Source organism: Arachis ipaensis, chromosome B5 (genome assembly GCF_059453495.1).
Source record: "Arachis ipaensis isolate K30076 ecotype BB chromosome B5, ASM5945349v1, whole genome shotgun sequence".
In the NCBI taxonomy this organism is placed as follows: domain Eukaryota; kingdom Viridiplantae; phylum Streptophyta; class Magnoliopsida; order Fabales; family Fabaceae; genus Arachis; species Arachis ipaensis.
Window position 1 is genome coordinate 28,109,353 of NC_142440.1, and position 21,951 is coordinate 28,131,303.

The following is a 21,951-nucleotide window of genomic DNA, read 5'->3' on the forward strand; positions in this document are numbered from 1 at the left end:
CCCGGTGCACTTGCCGGTTAGTTTTGGGTGTTTTGGAGAAATTCATTTTTCCACAAAAATATCCATCAAGTTTTTGGAGCCGTTGCCGGGGATTGATTAGATTGACAATGATTAAGTGAAGTGGAGATCTAGATCAAGCACTTTTTCTTTTCTGTTTCTTTAATTTTCAATTAACCCGCTAACTGTTTAAATTTTTGCTTAAGCTAACTAAAACTTCATTCTAGCAGTAGATTGAAGTGTCACTGGTTTGTGTGTTTCTTATGTTCTGCTTGTATGTCAGGTACAAGAAGAACCACACCCACCTTTCATGAACAAGACGAAAGAACTCTCAGGAGGTTAAGAAGAGCTGAAAGAGGGAAAAATATTGTTGGAGAAGAGGAATCAGAAGAAGAATTCCAAGATATGGAGGAACATTCAACCAATCCACCTGGTGGAGCAGACAACAACAATAACAACCCACCCCAGAGGAGAGTTTTGGCCTCCTATACCTTTGCAAATGCTAGACATTATGGAAGCAGCATTCTCACCCCTAATGTCAATGCAAATAACTTTGAATTGAAGCCACAACTCATTACATTGGTCCAAAACAACTGCTCGTTTGGGGGAGGACCATTGGAGGATCCAAATCAACATCTATCTACCTTCTTAAGGATCTGTGACACTGTCAAGTCCAATGGCGTGAATCCTGAGACCTACAAGCTTCTGCTGTTCCCGTTCTCATTAAGGGACAAGGCCGCACAATGGCTTGAAACTTTTCCTCAAGGAAGCATCACTAGCTGGGATGATTTGGTGACTAAATTTTTAGCCAAATTCTATCCACCTCAAAGAGTCATCAGGCTGAAAACTGAGGTGCAAACATTCACACAATTGGATGCTGAAAATATGTATGAAGCATGGGAGAGATACAAGGCTCTGCTGAGGAAATGTCCACCAGAAATGTTCACTGAGTGGGACAAGCTACAGAACTTCTATGAAGGACTCACTCTAAAGGCTCAAGAATCACTTGACCACTCAGCTGGAGGATCATTACAACTGATGAAAATAGCAGAAGAAGCTCAAAATCTTATTGACATGGTGGCCAACAATCAATATTTCTTTGCTCACCAAAGAAATCGCCAACCATCACAAAGGAGAGGAGTAATGGAGCTAGAAGGAGTGGACTCAATCTTGGCTCAAAACAAGATGATGCAGCAGCAGATTCAACAACAATTTGAGCAAATGGCCAAGAGGATTGATAGCCTCCAAGTTGCAGCAGTTAACACAAGCCAACCATCATCCACATGGGGGCAAAATGAAGAAACTCAAGAAGAACAACAACAAGAGCAAGTACAGTATATGCACAACCAAGGACCAAATGAAGTGTATGGTGATACATACAATCCATCCTGGAAGAACCACCCAAACCTCAGATGGGGAGATAATCACACCCAAAACCAACAACCATGGCAGAGGAACTCAAACCAAAACAACCCAAGAAGCAACCAAAACCACAACCAGCAGCAAACTAACCAGAATCCCCATAGAAAACCCCAAAACAACTACCCCAACCCCAACCAGTACCAATCCAATAACCAATCCACCAACCAAAATGCCTACCATCCACCACCCACATCTCACAACCCACCACAAGCATCACCTGAATTTCAAAGACTCACTAACTTGGAGACCCTGATAGACAAAATGTTGAAACACCAAGAAATGACAACCAAGAACCATGAAGCCTCCATAAAGAGCCTAGAGAGGCAAATTGGGCAAATCTCCAAACAGATTTCTGTTGAGAGACCTTCAAGCTCACTACCGAGTGACACAATCCCAAATCCTAAGGAAGAATGCAAGGAAATACAATTAAGGAGTGGGAGAACATTGGAGAGCAGCAAAAGACCACTAGAAGAGGAAGCCAATGATAATGATGCAATGGCAAGCAAGCAAGCTTCAAAGCAAACTCCAGAAGAGGAGGAACAATCAAAAATTCCAAAAAAGGGGAATGAAGCAATTGAAGAGCCAACAAAGAATCAAAAGCAACAAGCAGAGAAGACCTTTGTACCTCCACTGTCATATCCCCAGAGATTCAACAAGGAGGCAAAGGACCAACAATTTCACAAGTTCCTTGAGACTTTCAAGAAGTTGGAGATAAATATTCCCTTGGCTGAGGCACTGGAGCAGATGCCCCTATATGCCAAGTTCATGAAGGAGCTAATTAACAAGAAGAGAAGTTGGCAAGAAAAGGAAACTATCATGCTTACTGAGGAATGCAGGGCTTTGATTCAAAAAGGGCTTCCCCCTAAGCTTGAGGATCCAGGGAGCTTCTTACTGCCTTGCACCATTGGGGAATTAACCATCACTAAAGCAATGTGCGATCTAGGAGCAAGTATTAACTTAATACCATCCTTCTTGGTGAAAAAACTGCGTATAGAGGAAGTTAAACCGGTACAGATGTCTCTAGAGCTGGTAGATAAGTCAACAGTATACCCCAGGGGTGTGATTGAAAACCTTCTGGTCAAGGTGGACAATTTCATATACCCTGCAGATTTTGTGGTTCTAGATTCAGATGAGGATGATAGTGACTCTATTATACTGGGAAGGCCATTCTTGGCCACTGCTAGAGCGATCATAGACATAGAGCAAGGAGAACTAACTCTCAGAATGCATGATAAGAGTGTCACTCTGAAGGTATTACCAGAAGCCCAGTTTAGTAATGAGAGGATGGACTATATGGAAATTGACAAGGTGATTCACAACAACATCCCAAGGCAGAAGATTGTGCAGAATGATGAAAAAGACCAAGAGGATATTGGAGTATTAGCCACTCAAGAGAGAGATCCCCAAGGTAAGCCTACAGCCAGAAAAGAAAGATCAACAAAAAAGGGGATGAAACGCAGAAACAAAACAAAAAGGGGTTGGAAGAACAGGAAGATTCCAACAGAGGGGTTTTCCAAAGGTGACAAAGTGCAATTAATATATCAACAGCTGGGAGCAGACCAACATACTGATGACTATTACACTGTCTGCAACATACTCTCATTAGAGTACGCTGAAATTGAACACCATAGAACAAAGAGGAGGATCACAGTCAAGGGAGACAAGTTGAGGCACTACAAGCATCAACCACCATAAAAGAATTGAAGAATGTCAAGCTAATGACAATAAAGAAGCGCTTGTTGGGAGGCAACCCAACCTGAGGTAGCTTTCTTTTCATAGCTTTTTCAATAAAAATGTTGAATAATTGATATGTATTGCAAGGAGCTAAGTTTGGTGTTGCACACCAAAAACAACTTAAGGGAGAATGGAGGATTCTAAGTTTGGTGTTCCACCAAAACCTCATTTAAAAGCACATTCTAACTTCCTGCACATTGCTAGCTCCAAGCAATCAAACAGATTATTCAACCACTTAACTGCTTTTTTTTTAGTCTTAAACTTCATAACCTTTAGCAAGGACACAAAATTTTGCCTAGAGTTAACCTGCTGTATCCAGAAAAGTGGCAAGAAATTAAGTTTGGTGTTCCCACACCAAATTGAATCCACAAGCCACAATCAATTCATGCATACTAACTGGTCATCGAAGGGCTTGAGAAGCAAGCAACTTTTGAGAATTATGCAGGGAATTCACCACCATTTGAAGACACTATGCATCATAACTCAAAAGGGCACAACAGAAGGAAGGACAAAGGAACTGCAAACCAATAGGTTGTATTTACACTTAACTCTTACTGTTGAAAAATGTTTTGACTTGTGTTTTGTTAAAGTGTTCATCTAATACAAGTAGAATCACTCTTAGAATAAGTAAGCTAGTCTATGTGTGTGCTTGTGTGTTTACTTTTACTGAACAAAAAGCATGCTTTATCCCCTGCATTTTCAATTCAATAAAAGAAATGTTTGAATGTGAAGTGAGATAGTTCTCTGTTAGATAGAAGTACAATAAAAGTAAGTGGTGATGTGTGTGTGATTGTATAATAGCTCACTTTAGTGAATAAAAGAACTAGGATGTCTCCTTCTAAGTATAAAGTGGCCTACTGTCTATGAATCTCAATCAAATAAAAGTCCTTGGTTAGACATAAAAACAAAAAGAAAGAAAGAAAAAAGGGAGAAAAAGAAATAGCCAAAGAGTGGCAGAACAAAAGAAAAACAAAAAGAAACAAAGCTGGACACCAATAGCTTGAACCTTAGAATATATGCCTGTGGTGTCTTTGTATTAGGATCTGCTTGGATTATTAAGCTCTTTGGAGTGCATCAACACTTGATGACTTGGGTTAACTAACCCGGGATCATCAGCTGAAAGTCCACTATCAAGAGCAACCTAACTACAAGGCATTTAGTAGCCCAAAGAGGTGCTGGGCATCAATGTTCTAAGAAGGAATGTGAGCCAAGTGTCTATAGTGAATAATGTGTCAAGTATAAAGAAAAGGAAATGAACTTGCTACACATGACACTCAAATAAAACTTATGAACAAAATAATAGCCAAGGATAAAGAAATAATGAGAGGTCATAGCAGTATGTTACTTGAAGCTTGAAGGAGACTTTCTAGGCTTAAGAGTCAATAAGAGGTGAGTGTTTACATATCCACATAAAACCCCATGAACTACCAATAACACTCTACTAGCATGAACATCCTCTTCCATTTCATTCTTTCTTTTCAATAAATCATTTCTTGCTTGGGGACAAGCAAGCTTTAAGTTTGGTGTTGTGATGACAAGTCATCTTAGCCTAGTTTCACTAGCCTTTTTCTTTTGTTTTCAATTGAATTATGCACTTTCTTGAGTCATAAGCAAGCCAATTGGGTAGATTTTCATGCTTCCTTTGATTTAATCAACCATAGATGAATTAATGCAATTTCATGAGGTTTTATGCTATAATTGTCACATATTATGAAAGAATGAATATCTCATGATTTTGAGCATAGCTTTGATGTGTTTGGTTGATTAATGATAGGTGAAGAAAGCTTGGAGAAAGGTTGAAGCAAGAAGGAATGGCTAGGAGGAAGAGAGGACAAAAAGTTTGAGCAAAAGTTTGCCTCAAACTTTAGCTCAAACTTTTGGATTAATTGAAAACGAACCAGGGAGCAAAAAGCTTGACCAAAAGTTTGCCTCAAACTTTTGGGCAAAAAGCTGGAGCAAAAGTTTGCCTCAAACTTTTGGGCAAACTTTTGGGCAAAAAGCTGGAGCAAAAGTTTGCCTCAAACTTTTTGGCAAACTTTTGGCATCACAAATCAACACCCTGGAGAGCAAAAGTTTGCGCCAACGTTTGCCTCAAACTTTTTGGCAAACGTTGGCGCATGAACAACACACCCTGAAGAGCAAAAGTTTGCGCCAACGTTTGCCTCTAACTTTTTGGCAAATGTTGGCGCCATGAGTGTGCAAGGGGAGGCCAACGTTTGAGCAAAAGTTTGACCCCAAACTTTTGCCCAAACGTTGGTATCAGCAAAATGGGGTGGCTGATGTGAAAAGTTTGAGTAAAAGTTTGCCTCAAACTTTTACTCAAACTTTTACTCAAGCTTTCATGATTCCAAACCCGGTTCAATTCGGTTCTTCTCCAAACTCCAAGAGCAATCAACCAAGGCCTCTATCAACCCAATTCCATCAAGAGCAAAGGCTCAATTGAAGGCTTGAAGACCATTTGAAGAAAGTGTATAAATAGCATAGGATTTAAGTTTTTAGGAGAGCTTTCCCTTTTAGTTTTCATAGAGAGTTTTCAGAGAGCTTTTGGTGTTGAGTGAATTTTAATTTCTAAGTCTCGGGGAAGGAGAATTGAATTTCCTTCCTCTTAGTTTTCTTGCTTTCAATTTTAATTACAATTGTCTTGGATCTTGGGTTGGAGAATTGAAGGAAATCTGTTTCAATCTCATCCTGAGACCTCTCTCTCTCTGTTTCATTTTACTGCATAATTGAATTTCCATTTTGGTTAATTGCTTCTGTCTTCTACTTTCTCTGCAATTTACAATTTACAATTCCTTTGCAATTGTTTTTGTTGGATCTAGGAAGGCATTGAGATCTAGACTTGGTTATCTAGTCTCTTGGGTCCTGAGATCCGGATTTCCCATTTTCAATTCTCTGTTTACTGCTTTCAAGCTCATTTACATTTCTATTTTAAGATCCGGTTCAATTCAAGTCATCCTTTATTTCCTCTGCTTGTTGCAATTTTACTTTCCCGTGTTTAATTTCTGCAAATCCAATTCCCAATTCCCTTTACAATTCAAGCCATTTACATTTCTTGCACTTTAAGATTCTGCAATTTACATTTCTTGCGTTCTAAGTTTCTGCCATTTAATTTCTTGTTCTTTAAGATTCAGCACTTTAAATTTCAGTTCTCTTTAAATTCAATGCAATTTACCCATTCCCTTTACTTTCCATGCAATCTAAATTCTGCAAATCACAAATCACTCAACCAAATCTTGATTCGCTTGACTAAATCAACCACTAAACTAAAATTGCTCAATCTTTCAATCCCTGTGGGATCGACCTCACTCCCCTGAGTTATTATTACTTGATGCGACCCGGTGCACTTGCCGGTTAGTTTTGGGTGTTTTGGAGAAATTCGTTTTTCCACAAAAATATCCATCAGGCCTCATACCTTGTGTGATATAGCTGAGTAGCACGATCTTGTCAATCATGTGGTGGGGGCATGCTTCCAGAAGATTATTGAAGCGCTCCCAGTATTCAAAGAGAGTCTCATTGTCATCCTGAACAATTGTAGAGATATCCTTCCTCAGTTTATTAGTAACTTCAGATGGAAAGAATTTCTCCAGAAACTTCTTTCTGAGTGTATCCCAGTTGGATACATTTGCTAGAGGTTGAGTGTAGTACCACTCTCTTGCTTTTCCCTCAAAAGAGAACGGAAAAGCTTTCAGCAGAATTGAAGTTTCATCAGTGCCATCACGCCTGACAGTAGAACAGGCTGCCTGGAAATCTCTCAAGTGCTTGATAGGCTCTTGAGCAGGTAGGCCATGAAACTTGGGCATCAAATTCAGCAGTGCGGTCTTTATTTCAAAATCGGTAGCTACCGCTGGATGATGCGCTTGAAACGGTTGCATTGTAAAATCAGGAGCTCCTTCCTCCTGAATGGTAACTCTTCTAGCTGCCATGTTTTCTGCGCGTAAAACAACCGAATCAGTAGAACGGGGGCTGGTTTCTTCCTCAAATTCACTTTCAGATCCGCCTTCAGAGCGGGCTAACCTACGCTGTTCTCGCCTTATTCGTGAAATTGTTCTTTCAATTTCAGGATCGAATATTAGCAAGCGCGGATCAGGAAGTGAATGTGTCATTTGACGGAAGAAACATGCAGCTCATAGTAGCAAAATTAAATAAAATGCAAATAAATAAATTCTAATTAATAAAATTAGCACTCTATTGCAACTCCCCGGCAACGGCGCCAAAAATTGATGGGAAGCAGAAGCTGGTCAATTAAAAAATTATTAAAATGGTTACGTTGCGAGTATAGTTCTTAACTCACCGAAAATCTGCCGATCAATTTAGAAATATGTCACAGAGAGTTTAAATTAAAATTACTGGGAGTTTTAAGTCCCAGGTCGTCTCCCAACGAGTTGCAGAAAAGTGTGATGTTTTATTAATCAGATGTTCCAAGAAGTTGAGCAAAGTAAATTGGAATTTAAATTGAGGAATTTTAAATAATATAAATAAAAGCCTTGACTGGGAGTTGATCAGTTAGAATTTCTATCATTGATGGAGTGATTTTTAAGATTGATTTATAATTAACGGTTACTCTGTTTGGTTATCCTTTACTAGATAAGGGAAAGTCAAACAAGTTGGACTGCCAGATCTATTCACGAGTCACAACCCACTTAGTTCAAAGGGATTAGCGTTGGTGACAGGATAGCAATCCAACATTTAACCCAACTATAAATTTCTCCTTCAATCCTTCCAACTCAAGAGTTCCTTTTAATCAACTCCCCATCAAGTGAGGAAACTACTCACGCATTGTAAATAAAGAAACCATGGCACATAAAAGGGAATTAAAAGAAGACGTGATTATTGGAATTGAAATTGAATTAAAGAGAAATAATTCTTGCATTAATTAATCATAAAAGTATCTGAATGACAAAATTGAACATAACAAAGAACATAGAAGAATAAAACCAAGTTAAGAGAACAAACTAGAGTGATGAAGTCTTGATGAGGAAATAACTCTTCTCAATGTTCCAATGCTAAGATCAATTGAAAATTAAAATCCTAAAAACTAGAGAGAAAAACCTAAGAGAGTGAAAAAACTAGATCTAAAACTACTGAATGAATGTGTGTATTGTTTCTGCATATTCTCTGACTCTAGTCTGCTGTTCCGGGCCAAAAACTGGGCCGAAATAAGGTCCAAAATCGCCCCCATCGAATTTTGCAGATTATGCAGATCGCACATGTCACGCGATCGCGTCATCCATGCGGACGCGTCACTTGCGCTTTTCCTCTCCGCGCGTTCGCGTCGTCCACGCTATCGCGTCGCTGCGATTTGCGCTCCTTCGCGCGGTCGCGTGAGCCATGCGACCGCGTCACTTCTCACTGGTTATCTCCTCAAATTCTTGTGTTCCTTCCATTTTTGCTAGCTTCCTCTCCAATCTCCATCTCATTCATGCCCTATAAGGCCTGAAACACTTGACACACAGATCACGGCATCGAATGGAATAAAGGAGAATTAAAAGTAAATAATTAAAGTCTCTAGGAAGCAATTTTCAAACATGTACTAAATTTAGGAAGGAAATCTAAATGCATGCTAAATTGATGAATAGGTGGGCAAGGATCATGACAAAATCACACAATTAAACACAATATAAACCATAAAATAGTGGTTTATCAGGTACTCCACAGCTTGACTCAGGAGATAGAGCATCTTTTAGCCAGTTACTTGGATTCATGGCTGCAGAAGTAGGCCAATCACAGTACGGCCATCAGCCTGATTTCGTGCCTGGTAGGTATTCCTTGGACGCAATGCATCCCTACCGCACTTCCTCGGTTAGTACCGGAGGGTTGGTATCTGGTGACTCAAGTAGGAGTGATGGTGGTAGAGGAATTCTTAATAGTCAAAACCCTCATCGTGTTTCAATGGGTCTAATTGAAGAAAATGCTAATACAGCTGATCTAGAGACGGATGAGTATCTAGTTGATACCCCGGATGACGAGGATGACGATGCGGAGGAAGATGAAGAATCAAATAATGATGCTTCCGGTGATGGTGAGGGTTTAGGTCTTATTATTGCTTTAATCTTTAGCCAATTCATTATATTATATTCATTTACGGTTGATTTGCTTATATTATATACATGCTGGGTCATATGATTATATTAAATTCATGTGTGGTTGATTTGCTTTTTTTATACACTTGCTGCTTTGTTTGATTATGTTGTATTCATATATGGTTGAATTGCTTATACTTTGGACTTGCTGGGACAATTGATTATATTATATGCATTTATGGTGATTTGCTTATATTGTATACATGCTGAGTCATTTGTGTTGGTTTGATTATATTAGAAACTTGTTCACTCAACTAATTAAGTTGTACACAGGTGAGGTATGTACTCCAGCTGGAGCAGGGAAATGCTACAATCTTAGGGTTGATCCGCTACGTCGTAGCGCTAATCGATACACTCCATCCATATTCAAAAGGATCTCCAAGAAATGCAAGGATCTTATGGACGACATAAAGTGGGCAAGGAGAAAGTAGATTTCGTGTATTTAGTATTATTACAGTGTACTTCATCGAACACTTTTCCATATATTGTTTAAATGTTCTATGGATTGTTACAATGCAAATTACCGAACATGGCATACAGTAGTTTGATATCAGTTACAATGTTTCAAGTAACATACTTTGTGACAAAGATAAGTTATACAGGGTAGAAAATATCATAGCATACTTGGATTTAACATGAAATAGATAAATCCACTGAGCATCATTGCCGGCATTTGCACCACTTGCCTGACGACATCTACTACGGCTGTGTCCCTCAGTCCCACATTGCCTACATATCCTAGGACGACGTAACATTTGCGTGTCCATCTCGTTCAAGAAGCTGTCATTCTTGGACGACCTTTGGTAACTCGTCTTAGGTACGGATTTTGTACAAACCGAGGCCCGTTGTAAGCAGGCCATGTAGTAGGATTCCCCAGTGGCCTAAACCTGGCTTGTAAACCCGTCGGACTTGGTCCATCTTATACACCTCATGAACATAAACCTGTCAATCTAATCGTTGATTTGCACAACATGCAAACACATGCCTACAAGGAATTCGGTCTACCTGAAACTCACCGCAGTCACATCGTTGTCGACGGAGGTCGACGGCATACTCCAGTCCACTTGGCATCTCACGCACTTCAAAGACCTCATTCTGCCTGTCGAAGCAATTCACCTAGATGTTTCCTGATGCAAGTTGATTTGCATGCAACTTGGAGGTCACAATCTCAGAAAAAATATGGCCGGCAGTAATTCGAGCCTCCGCCTCAACTCTTTTTCGAGTGAACAACTCGTTGAGTCTGTAGAAAGTTGCTTTCACAAGTGCAGTGATAGGAAAATTGCGCGCACCCTTCAATACTGAGTTGATGCATTCCACGAGGTTCGTAGTCATATGACCCCATCGGTAACCACCGTCAAATGCCAATGCATACTGTTCTCGGAGTATTCGGTTTAGCCAGGCTGTGTAAGCCTCGCCACGCTCTCGTAAATGTTGGTAACGCAACTGGTACTCGCGGACCGTCCTTGAATATCCTATGCAACAAGAAAGCACAAATTAAAAAAAATAATTAACAGTACCTATTTATTAATAATGACCCTCAAATTACAACAAGGTTACCTATATTGACGACAAGTTTTTGTAGGTACGGTGCCTTGAACTTCCTCAAAAAATTCAACTCTATATGCCTGATGCAAAATATGTGAAAAGTTTTAGGAGGCGACCAAGCTCCGTTACTGCGGGCCACAGCTGCATTGATGGATTCGTATCGGTCAGAGATCAGTCCCACGCCATCCTGAGTCACTACATGCTGTCGCAGGTTACTCAGAAAAAAGTGCACGCATCAGAAGTCTCTCCCTCTACAATAGCAAATGCAATTGGGACGATATTGTTGTTTCCATCTTGTGAAACTGTAACCAACAGACAACCCTTGTACTTTTCATACAAGTGAGTCCCATCTACTTGGACAACCGGTTTACAATGTCTAAATGCTCTAATACAGGGGTAATAACTCCAAAAGACTCGATGTAACACCCAGATATCCGTAACCAACTCATTGCCTTGATAGGCAGGCATAGTCTCAAAATGGACAACTGCTGATGGCTCCTTATGACACGTGGCATCAAACTATATAGGCAAAGCTTCGTATGATGCTTTCCAACCTCCAAATATTTTTTCCACTAACTTTTGCTTAGCCAACCATGCTTTTCGATAGCTGACGGTGTAATTGAACTTGGACTGCACTTCCGCAATAACTGATTTCACCTTTATCGAGGGATCAGCCTCAACCAACGGCTTTATTGCTTCTGCAATTGTGTTCGAATCAAGCTTCGAATGATCCTGAGAAATGGTTGCTCTGGTGCAAGTGTGACTACCATTATACCTCTTTATAACCCAACAGTACATCCTACTCATCAAGCTAACCCTAATAAGCTAATCACAACCTGACCCATACTGCGTACACTTGGCATAAAATGTCAGCGGCTCCGACTCATACACCCGGTAGTCTACACCTCTTCGGATAGTATAATCTTTCATCGCCCTAATAACAGCTTTTCTAGAACTGAATTCCATACCCACGGCAAATTCACCATCTGCGACAAAAGGAATTTCTGCCACGACGACAACCATAGCATAAATAGTTAATACACAAATATTTAATAAGTCCAATTAAAAGTAAATCAATCTCTACCTACATCAATCTTAAAATAATTAATAAACATTAATTAAAATTATGAGCACATAAATAATTACTGATGAATAAACACTAATTATCATTTAACTTCATTAATAACTAATTACAAATAATATTATTAACTAAGCAAACACACCAACAAATGCCAATTACGTATATTATCACATATCACATATCTATTTGTTCACATTGATCAATATAAATTATTATAAAATTCTAATCCTTCGTGTATACCTATAGGCAACTACGTACCTGCATTCATATACTCCGGAAACTCCGGAGCATGCATGACTTCCAAGTCCAAAGCTCGCATGAAAGACGGCTCCTCAAACGGATGTTCGTTTGCGAGTGCATTTGCCACATTAGCTACATTTGGTGCCACATTGCCGTCACCTTCGTCTTCGTCTCCATCAGGACCAACAACTTCGTGATTGCTTTCAAACTCTTTCTCACTGTCGCTGTTGTAATCTTCCCGTTCAATATTTCGATCGGCTTTAGACGGTTCGAATTCGACATACACCTCAATGAACGATATCTGACCACGACTTTCAATGTACATTGAAAACATCTCTTGCATGCTCGCTTCATCTGTTACATATTTCGTCTGAAATTGCACGAATCCACCAAATAAAGGTATGGGATACCTGTATAAAATACATGATATTCTTCTAGACAACCCAGATTCTATCTTCTCACAAATCACACCTTTTAGTTCCTCGAATGAGATTGTGAATGGAATAACAATATCTAATGGATTTTCACAAACAAATCTCACTCCTTCAACTGTTTCTAACAAAATCTGCCCGAAATAATATACTTTCAGTAAGACTCTATCATCCATTTTTCTCACTCATATGAATAAACTTCACACTTTTAATATTTTTCTAAGTTTGAAAGAAGAAAGAAATGTAGATGAAGGTGCTTCGGGAAGAAGAAGATGAACTGATGAAATACTCGTATCATTACAATACAAGCTACCAACGCTTATATAACGGAAAAAACTTATTATACTCAACTCGGACCCATCGATTAGCGTTACTATATTCAAAAAAATAATTTTTTATGCAAAACTCAGACGGTCCGTTTTCTAATTAGAAAAAAAAAAGAACTAATCGGAGGGTCCGATTAGTTCACCGTGAAATTCAAAATTTTCCCTCCCTCTCATTTCGGACCCTCCGATTTGGTGCCTCAATTTTTTTTGCACACAACTTCCTCCCTCCGATTTCTTCCTCCATGGTACATCCAAAAGCTGCCCCACACCCCTGTAAAGCACCTTAATCCATATCCATGTGTTACACACATAGATGAAGCATATCTAAATTAATGAGCCGTCTCTATGACTCCGATAATTACGTCATTGTTACACTTTCTCCATTAATTGCCGTTTTCTCTCTCTTCTAACTTTATATTTCTAAAAGAGTTTTCAAATTTTTATCATTGTGCTTCCTTGTCAAAAGAAATCTTCATACAACTTTACCGATCCACTTCACCTCTTCTTTAAACATAATCGCTATAATCATCTCCAATGTTTCAACATCCGTATTCCTTCACTCACTTTGGCAATTGATTACTTTATTTATACATTTAGCCTCAAATTTATTATTATTTTTATTATTTGTTACACAAGTTTTTCTTAGTCATTTTGGTACTATTTTCCTGATTTCAATTGAATGAATCAATTTCACATCGTTTAGTTCATTTCCAAAAACTATAAATGAGATTGACAATTCTCTCTTCATTTTTTATGCTTGCAATCTTCTTCTACTATAAAATGCAAGATTGGACCAAGTATCTCCATTGCAGCAAGAGTAGTGGCTAATAACACCACCAATTTGAGAAGTGATCAGAGCTGAGTCTTTCGAGTCTAAATGCTTGTCCTACTATCGAATACGTTTTAATTCTTAGTTATTTCTGAATTTTTTGTTAGTGTTTATGGTAGTTACTTTAGCTATAGAAACTAAAGGATTCACCATTTGAAAACAAGGGTTTGTATCTTTTTTATTACTATGTATATAATTTAGGATATTACTAAAAAGAGTAAAGTATCATTTTTGTCCCCAACGTTTGGGGTAAGTTCCAAAGTTGTCCCTAACGTTTAAATCATCCTATTTAAGTCCCTAATGTTTCAAAATTGACTCAATGTTGTCCTACCGTAAGGGATCTGTTAACAGAGTTGATGGCAGGACAAAATTGAGATGATTTTAAAACGTTAGGAACTTAAATAGGACGAAAACGTTCGGGAAAAGAACGATACATAGAATTAAATTTTAATTTTATCCTTCAATAATAACAATTTTTTACGGTGCATAGTTATTCAATTATTTTTTAATCACATCTAAGTAAATTATACTTAATCACATTAATTTAGTAATTCATAGTAATTAATCATTGTCATCATAATAAGCAGTAGTGGCAGTAACTGTTGTAATATACCACACTTCAAGACTAGAGTATCATCAAATACACACATATTTAAGTTTATCCTAGACAAAACACAATACTCTACATAACAGAGACTCAAAATAGCATAGTTTGAAAAAGCTTTCCACAAAATATGTCCTACACAACTTGATCCAGTCAACATTTTAAACCATAATCTACTTTGTTGCCCAACACTTGTAGCCAGTCTACTTCTTCATCCGAATTCTCTACTATAAGACTATCATCTTCCTCCACTATTTTCTCCTTTCCCTTCTTCCAAGTAGCACTTGGAGCATGCTTAAACTTCATTTTCCTCAACCTTGCACCAGATAGGCCACTTTCGATATATGATTTAGTAGAGCTGTCTTGTGGTCTAAGCTTATATAAATTGTCTTCTGCAGATTCATAGGAATCATGGGAGTCATTGCCACTACTGCCATCCAGTCAGGTGCCTCATTTATCGTAGGTTGGAAAACTCCATGTTCAAAGTATATGTGCACTCTTTTCTGATTATTCTTTACAATGAAGCACATCTCTAGCAACTCCTTGTCATTGTTTACTGCTCTCAATCCACTCTTCTTAGATCTATTAGGAACAAGCCACAACACTCCACCATGTTATCATAGTCTAGCACCTTATAATAATCCCTCAGTGAAAATACATTCAATACATCTTCATCTAGCCCAATCAATTTATCAGTGTGATTAGTCTCATAAACCACACTGTCATTTGGCTTGGTCACAAAACTACCTTCATAATGATACACAATTGTTATACCATCATCTATTTGCAAATAAGATTGAAAAATATAGAATGGTTAACAACTACACTAAGTTCAATCCATTTTGAAATCGTGCATCATCAAACTCTATTTAAAAATAGGAAATATTAAGTTAAATCCTCTATGTATTTCAACTTCTAATAAACTACTTCAGAAAAAATATATTAACCAATAATCAACTAAAAAATAAAAAAAAATATCATCATTAATAACATTTTTGTACCAGACGCATCAGTAACACTTGATCATAGTGAAAATTCATTTAAAAAATTTAAACCCTACTAGGAGAACCTTAACACTATCAACTATTGTAAATAACCCATTTATCTGAACAATTTACTGATCAAATAGAACACAAAATAATGAACAACAATCCTCACCCAACAACAATTATGAAATCAGAACATTGAAGGTTGAGAATAACGATTTTATTACTAACCTGTTCTTGAACAACGGTAAGTTAGTAGGATTTTCTTCTTCATTATAGACAAACGAGACAAGTGTAGAAAACTTTTAAATTGGCCTACTGAGACACCATTAGTTCTTCTCAAGTCCAACGTCGACGAGAGAAGGAAGAAGAAGAAGCGTCAATTGAGGCTGTAACAAGGGAATAGTGAGTTGGGGTTTACTTTAACCCTTTTAGTATCATACAAGATGTTTTGGTTTAATTTTGGCGCGAATCTAAAAGCGACATCGTTTCATTTTTGTCAGGTGTTAACGAAATGTGTCAAATCAGCTTTTTTGATAATGGAAATGGATAGAAAGGCTAATTTAAGACACGCATTAAAATTTTATGATATATTTTGAGTCAATTAAAAGTTTAAGGACTAAATTGAATTGGAAGTCAAATTTTATAGGTCTTTTGAGTATTAATTCAACCAAAAAAAAATTAAATATACAAAAAAAAAATGCACTCTTTTGCGATCCAACGCTAATCCAAGCGCAGCCGAAGTAGTGTTGTTCTAGTGCAAGATTGACTTACGGCATCTCAATGTAACTAACTGTTAGAAGCACGCGGTGTTACGGCAATCTCTCGCCAACTTTCCTTCTCTCATTTGTTGGGGTGAAGCGGACTCTCGGCGGAACTGCGCAACGTGACGCAGAACAAGTGTCCAATATAAACTGAGAATTGAGAATTCCTCCTAACCAAAATTAGAATGCGGGATTGTCTATTCCTCAAGTCATTCACCAATTCATCCTCAGGACCTGCTTCAGTTCCAAGTCTTCCACCGTCTTCCCATGGTAAGAATAAAAAAAGAAGTTACAAAATGAAATGCCTCAAGCTTAATGCTTAGTGCTTCCATCCTTATAACCTACCTGTTTGTATAAATGACAGGTGACAACACACCCAGCACATCCAGTTCCACAGCGAGCGTCTCTCGCGAATACAACCTTACAGTGCAGGCCAAATCCTATGCGGAGATTAGGTCCATGATGCAGGGTGCTCCAGCGGAGGGCGAAGTGCACCTTCTTAACCCTGACGGAGATTGTGTAAATGAAGCACTCAACAACAACACAATAATCAGAAACAGAAACGGCAGCCTCACCAGCCTCATTAGCACTTACTTCAACCATACCGAAACCGCCTCGCAGCACTGCCTCCGCCTTCATCGATGCGTCGATCGCGCACGAGCCATGTACGCACCCCTCTTCGACCTCCGCGACTCCCATGATTGTGACCGCACCTTCGATCTCTTCGTTCAGTTCGATGGCAACGAAAACCCTTTCCCTGATTCAAATGTCTCCAGTAAAGACATCCGTAACTGCCTCACAGACCTTAGAAACCAGCTTGATTTTGGCCTCGGCAAGTCTCGCTCTCGGATTCGCCTCTTCCGGCGCGCTACTGCCGGTTCTGCTCTCTGTTTCGTCGCCACTGCGGTTGGAGTGGCAGCTGCGGCGGTTGCACTCACAATTCATGCCGTTTTTGCCCTTGCCGCCGCTGCTGGTCCCTTTTGCAGTGCTTACATCCCCAATCCGAGTTGTGCGGCTGAAAAGAGGGAAGTTGCCAGGCTGGCACAGCTAGATGCCGCTGCCAAAGGTGCTTACGTGCTGAGCTATGACCTCGACACCATTGATCGACTCGTGGCTCGACTCCACACTACAATTGAGGGAGACAAGCTTCTTGTTAGGATGGGGTTGGAGAGGGGAAGGGCGAGTTATCCTATCCAGGAGGTTTTCAAGCTCCTATGCAAGAACAATGAAAGTTTTCTCCGCCAGCTTGATGATCTTGCGGAGCACATATGCCTCTGCATTTACACTGTCAACAAGGCGAGAGTTTTGCTCCTTAAAGAGATATGTGGTCATCAAACTCCCTAGTTCCTGTTTTTAACCAATTGATCCTTTTTTTGTTTGTTGTATGTGTGATCATTGCTGGTCCAGGTCTTCAACGTAATCTGCTATTTCAGGAAAGGGTTTAAACTAATGTTTGTGCTAGATTTCAGTTCATACTTCATACTGCTATGGCCTATTGAAGAAACACCCTTATTGTATTCACCATAACCATCCATTCATTCATATCAGAGACAGAGAGTAGCTTGCCACCTAATAGCCATTGCCACCCTAGTTCATATTTCATTGTTGTGGAATGTTGATGTACTTCCTAAACTTTTTAACAATTCTGCCTTCTTGTTGGTTTCTTTTAAGTTCAAAATTGCAATATTTTTCTTAAGCATTTTTCTGTTGCCTACTATCTTAGTGATTGCAGTAATCAGATACAGATTCAGTTTTGTTTATGAAAGGATGCTTTTGTTTGTTTGTACATATGCTTGCTTTTTATGTTGAAGAATGGTGTGGCTTCGGCATTTCCATCTACTTTTTTCAAAGAGAAACCCAGCTTCATAATTTGTCTGAAAGAGGTTTGGTCTTTGGTTGGTTGGTCCTTCAATTTTCTTAGAAAATTTTCACTTAGAAGTTTTCATTAATGGTTTTCATTGTATGGCCAGAGCGTTAGGAGGAGGCGAATTGATGAGAAGATGAAGGCCATGGAAAAATTAATTCCGATTCGAATAAGGTATACTAATATGTATCATTCATTATCTTTTCACTCTTAGCTTCATCTGAGAAAAGATTCGTTTTTCTTAACTTCATTTTTTCCTTTCACCAAATTTTGTCTATGGATGGGGACATTTTGACATGTTTGGTTTCAATAGAGAGACAAAGCTTCAATGCTAGATGATGCCATAAAATATATGTAGTGTCTTGCAATGCCATGCAAAATATAAAGTATACATTTTGTGTTAAGTTTTTGAAAAGTTTCAAAAATACTCGTAATGTTTAATTTGTTCAATTTTGTCTCACGTTTTAAATAAGTTGCAATTCTACCATTGGGGTTACTTTTTTGACAATAAACATTTGATAAAATTCTTGTTTTGCCAAATTTTCCCTTAACCACAACACTCTACTCCCAACCTCTTATCCTAACCCTAAAACTCTAACCTTAACCCCTCATTTCAATCCCCCAAAGGCCCAAACCCGCGTCAAACCTACATTCCCAAACTCATCACCCCTGAACCCTTACCATCCTGTCCACGCCAACTTCAACCCTGCCAATGTACCTCATTATCGACTAATCCCACTGCACCACCCTATCATCATAACAACCACCACCCCAACCCCTCACTCCCATCATCACCCGCAACCCCATCATGTGATTGATGATTTCTCTTAGTTTTGCCACCACGTCATATTGAAGGAGATAGAGGGAGTTATTGTTGCTGAGGATGGTGCAACTCTCATGGAACCACTGGGAGTTTTTTCCCCCTTGGTCATTGACCTTGCGAAAGCTCTCTAGATGTCGAAAATGTCGTTGTCGGAAAAGCAAAGGAACACAAAGAGGGACGGTGCTCTAGACACGAAGGTGGCTGAGCTTGTCCTTGAGGCAAGGACCATCAAAGTTTGTCCTTTTTAATTATATGAAGTATTTCAAAGTTGGGCTAAGTGTGTTTGATTGGCGTTCAGAGTGAGGGATTTTGGATTAGGGTTAAAAGGCTTAGAGTGAGTGATGTGGTTAAGAATAAAATTGGTAAAGAGAAAAAATGACCAAACCTTGACCATAAAAAAATTAAATCCAATGTAGAATTGAAACTTATTTAAAATATTAGAAATAAAATTAAAACAAATCGAATGCTAGAGATATTTTTAAAATTTTTCGAAAATATCAGGTATAGAAAATATATATAGTAGCATCAGTTTCAAGTGTACTTACTATAAAAGATTCTAGCTGCTGGTGTTGACTTTTGATTTAAGATATAATGACTTTCCTTATTTGGTGTTAAATCTTTGTTTAGTGGTATATTCAGTTTATAGTACTTTTCTCGGTCCCATTTTGAAGCAAGTCAATCCTTTTTTAGTGGGAAAATATTCATGGGCATTTCATCAGTTTATGTCACTATTCTTTAATACATTTGCTATGATCCGGTTGCAGAACATTTTTATTATCCATTATCCTTTCCCCCTTAGCTTCCTTATGAGAGGTGAAATGAAAAGTTGGGGGTAGCAAGTATTTTGGTGTTGGAAACCTACATGATATTCTGGGGTGAGTGCTTTTGCTTAGTGAATTTGGTTTGCTTACAGGTCTAAGTACTACTAGTTCTGATGCTCAGGGGTTTAAAATGGAGGCGTCTAAGTACTACTAATTTGGATGTCGCTTCATTTTCCAGCACTAACAAGTTTGGATTTTCTGGTTTCTTTTTGTGTGTGTTTTTTTCTTTTTCAAATTTCATTAATCTGGATGTTTTGAATTTGTATGGGTTCTCAAATTTCATTGTCCTCTTGTTTCTTCAAAAGGTTTGCATGATACTTGCACAATAATTGTAAAAAGCATTGCAAGCTGATTTTGGCATTACCTAATTATCAAACTTGATTTAAATAAAATATTTAAATTAAATCTTGCTTCTTTTTTCCTTGATACAAAAATTTATAGTCCCCATCTACAGTTTTAGTTATAGATGTATATTAAAAATAATATGATGATATCAAATAGGTTTCTTTTATAATTTGATTCTGATTTAGTAACTTCATGTTTTATTCATGACTAATCCTGTAACACAATTGTGACAATTTTTCTTGGCTTTTGTATTGCAGACAAATTTTGAAGTGGACGAAACACCATCGTATGAGTCTTAGAATTAAGGAGTTTCGGACGCTGAAAATAATGAATTTTGGGTGTTATGATTATGTTTTTTGATGTTGGAATTGAAGAGTTTTAGATGTAGAGATAATAAATTTTGGATATTATGGAGTATTATGTTTTCCGGGTTGGAAATGAAGAACACTGAATGTTAGAAATAATGAAATTCGGATGTTAAGGGTGCAAAAATATAATGAAATTTGTAAATAATTGAGTCATTTCAGATGTTACTATGTTACTATCGATGTCTTTCAAATGCGACCATTATTGAATTTTAGATTTGTTTGGATGCAGCTGAGGAAATTTTTATTAGAAATATTAAAAGAATATGGGCTTCGTCAAAATCTCCCGGCTGCTTTGGGTAGGAAAGAGTGCCTAAGAAAGTTAGAATAGTCTAAAATGAGAAAAATTATCACTAAAAGAAAAGCTAAATTTTAACAAATTTTACTAAAGTTACCAACTCAGGTACTCGTTCATGAGTAGTAGTATCGCAAGTTTGTGGTGTTTCATGATCTTGGTGGTTCTTTGCCGTTGAGTCATTCTAGCTTGCAAGCGCCTTTCCCAGTCATGGATTTAACTGGGTAAGGTCCCTCCAAGTTGAGAGTTAACTTCTCTTCTTCTGGGGTGGGGGGAGGAGAGGATGTCATTGCATCGTAGGACCAGGTCTCCTTGTTTGAATTTGCGTCTTGCTATGTGCTAATTGTACTTTAGGCTTACTCTTTGTTTTAGGGCAAGTTCTCATAAGTGGGCTATGCTTCGAACTTCGTCGACTAGGTCCCTTTCAGCTTCCTTGTCGGGTCTTCCAATGGTCCTGGGACTTGGCTCTCTGATCTCGACAAGGATCACAGCTTCTATTTCTCTGGCGGGCTGGTCCGTCCCGTCCCGCTAACAGCGGGCTGACGTGACTAAAACCCCAAAGTGGTCCTCAAGATTGGGCGAGTTACCCATAATCGTCCTTAACTTTTAAAATTCCTTAACAGTATCCCTCACATTCAGCTCCGGGACCCATAGTTGCCCTGTGACCCTTTCCGGCGCACAGTCAGCAAACGGAGTAATGATCTAGCACCTCCCATGCCATGCTGGAGCCAAGTGAAACGACGCAGTATCAATTTGGCGCCCAATGAAAAAGTAAACGACGTCGTTCATGCATTGGAGCCCTTGAAAACGGTTTGCCTTCACCATATTTGTTTGAACATTCTCACACTTCGTCTCCTCTCCTCCACGCTCAGTCTTCGTCTTCGCATTCTCTCATCAATGGCACCGAGTTAGCTTCATCTTCCCCGTCTCCTCCACTGTCACACTTCGTTTGAAGAGTTTGGTGTTTCTTTGGAGGCAAGTGGTTTCTCTGTCTTCTGCGTCGTTGAAGGTATGTGTTGGTTGAAATAATTTTCGAATTTATTTCCTGAATCAATATATAATGAAGGTGTATCATTGCGTTGTTAGTGTGTTGGGTTGTCCTAGAGTTTTATGGCTGCATTACCCTAAAGGATTGTATTTAAGGATTTTTGTTAGGGCAAAGGGTTTGGTGTGTATATCCTCTGTTTTCAAGCAATGAAACAGAGATTTTTTCAACATTGGGTTAATGCATGGTGGTGATTGTGATATTAATTTATAGGTTTTTAATATCATGTTGAAGTTCTCTGTTACGATTGGTGTGATTTAATGGTTTTGAGTTGTTGGTGCAGATGGATGTGTTATTGGATATAATGTTTCATCATGGAGGAAACTTTGAGAAAGGTGATGAAGGAAAATTGAG

At 38.6% G+C, this 21,951-nt stretch overlaps 1 protein-coding gene and 1 non-coding gene across 4 annotated transcripts; both read left to right on the forward strand.

The window, feature by feature from the left end:
• Window positions 1-6,599: 6,599 nt before the first annotated feature.
• On the forward strand, window positions 6,600-6,707 carry LOC148563693 (small nucleolar RNA R71). Its single transcript, XR_015884707.1, has one exon. It is a non-coding gene; the product is annotated as a small nucleolar RNA R71 (small nucleolar RNA).
• A 9,286-nt stretch (window positions 6,708-15,993) lies between these two features.
• Window positions 15,994-20,434, forward strand: LOC107643517 (UPF0496 protein At3g19330). Of its 3 annotated transcripts, none has more exons than XR_002362678.2 (5): window positions 15,994-16,309; window positions 16,404-17,335; window positions 18,010-18,077; window positions 19,491-19,601; window positions 20,150-20,434. XR_002362678.2 is itself a non-coding variant. In XM_088488743.1 (5 exons), the coding sequence occupies exons 1-5, from the start codon at window positions 16,225-16,227 to the stop codon at window positions 20,250-20,252; spliced, it is 1,308 nt and encodes a 435-aa protein (XP_088344869.1). In that variant the 5' UTR covers window positions 15,994-16,224; the 3' UTR covers window positions 20,253-20,434. The 3 variants fall into 3 exon arrangements, 2 of the variants coding, with proteins under 2 accessions (XP_088344869.1, XP_020979110.1); XM_088488743.1 differs by lacking the exon at window positions 19,491-19,601 and adding an exon at window positions 17,827-17,922 and having other exon boundaries at window positions 16,404-17,359; XM_021123451.2 differs by lacking the exon at window positions 19,491-19,601 and having other exon boundaries at window positions 15,996-16,309.
• Window positions 20,435-21,951: the final 1,517 nt, after the last annotated feature.

Bases quoted from the DNA above. Each gene is read 5' to 3' on its own strand.
- LOC107643517 (XM_088488743.1), top strand. From the start codon at position 16,225: ATGCGGGATTGTCTATTCCTCAAGTCATTCACCAATTCATCCTCAGGA. The intron at 17,360-17,826 runs ATATGTGGTCAT...GTTTGTTTGTAC, and splicing joins GAGTTTTGCTCCTTAAAGAG to ATATGCTTGCTTTTTATGTT. The intron at 18,078-20,149 runs GTATACTAATAT...TTTGTATTGCAG, and splicing joins TTAATTCCGATTCGAATAAG to ACAAATTTTGAAGTGGACGA.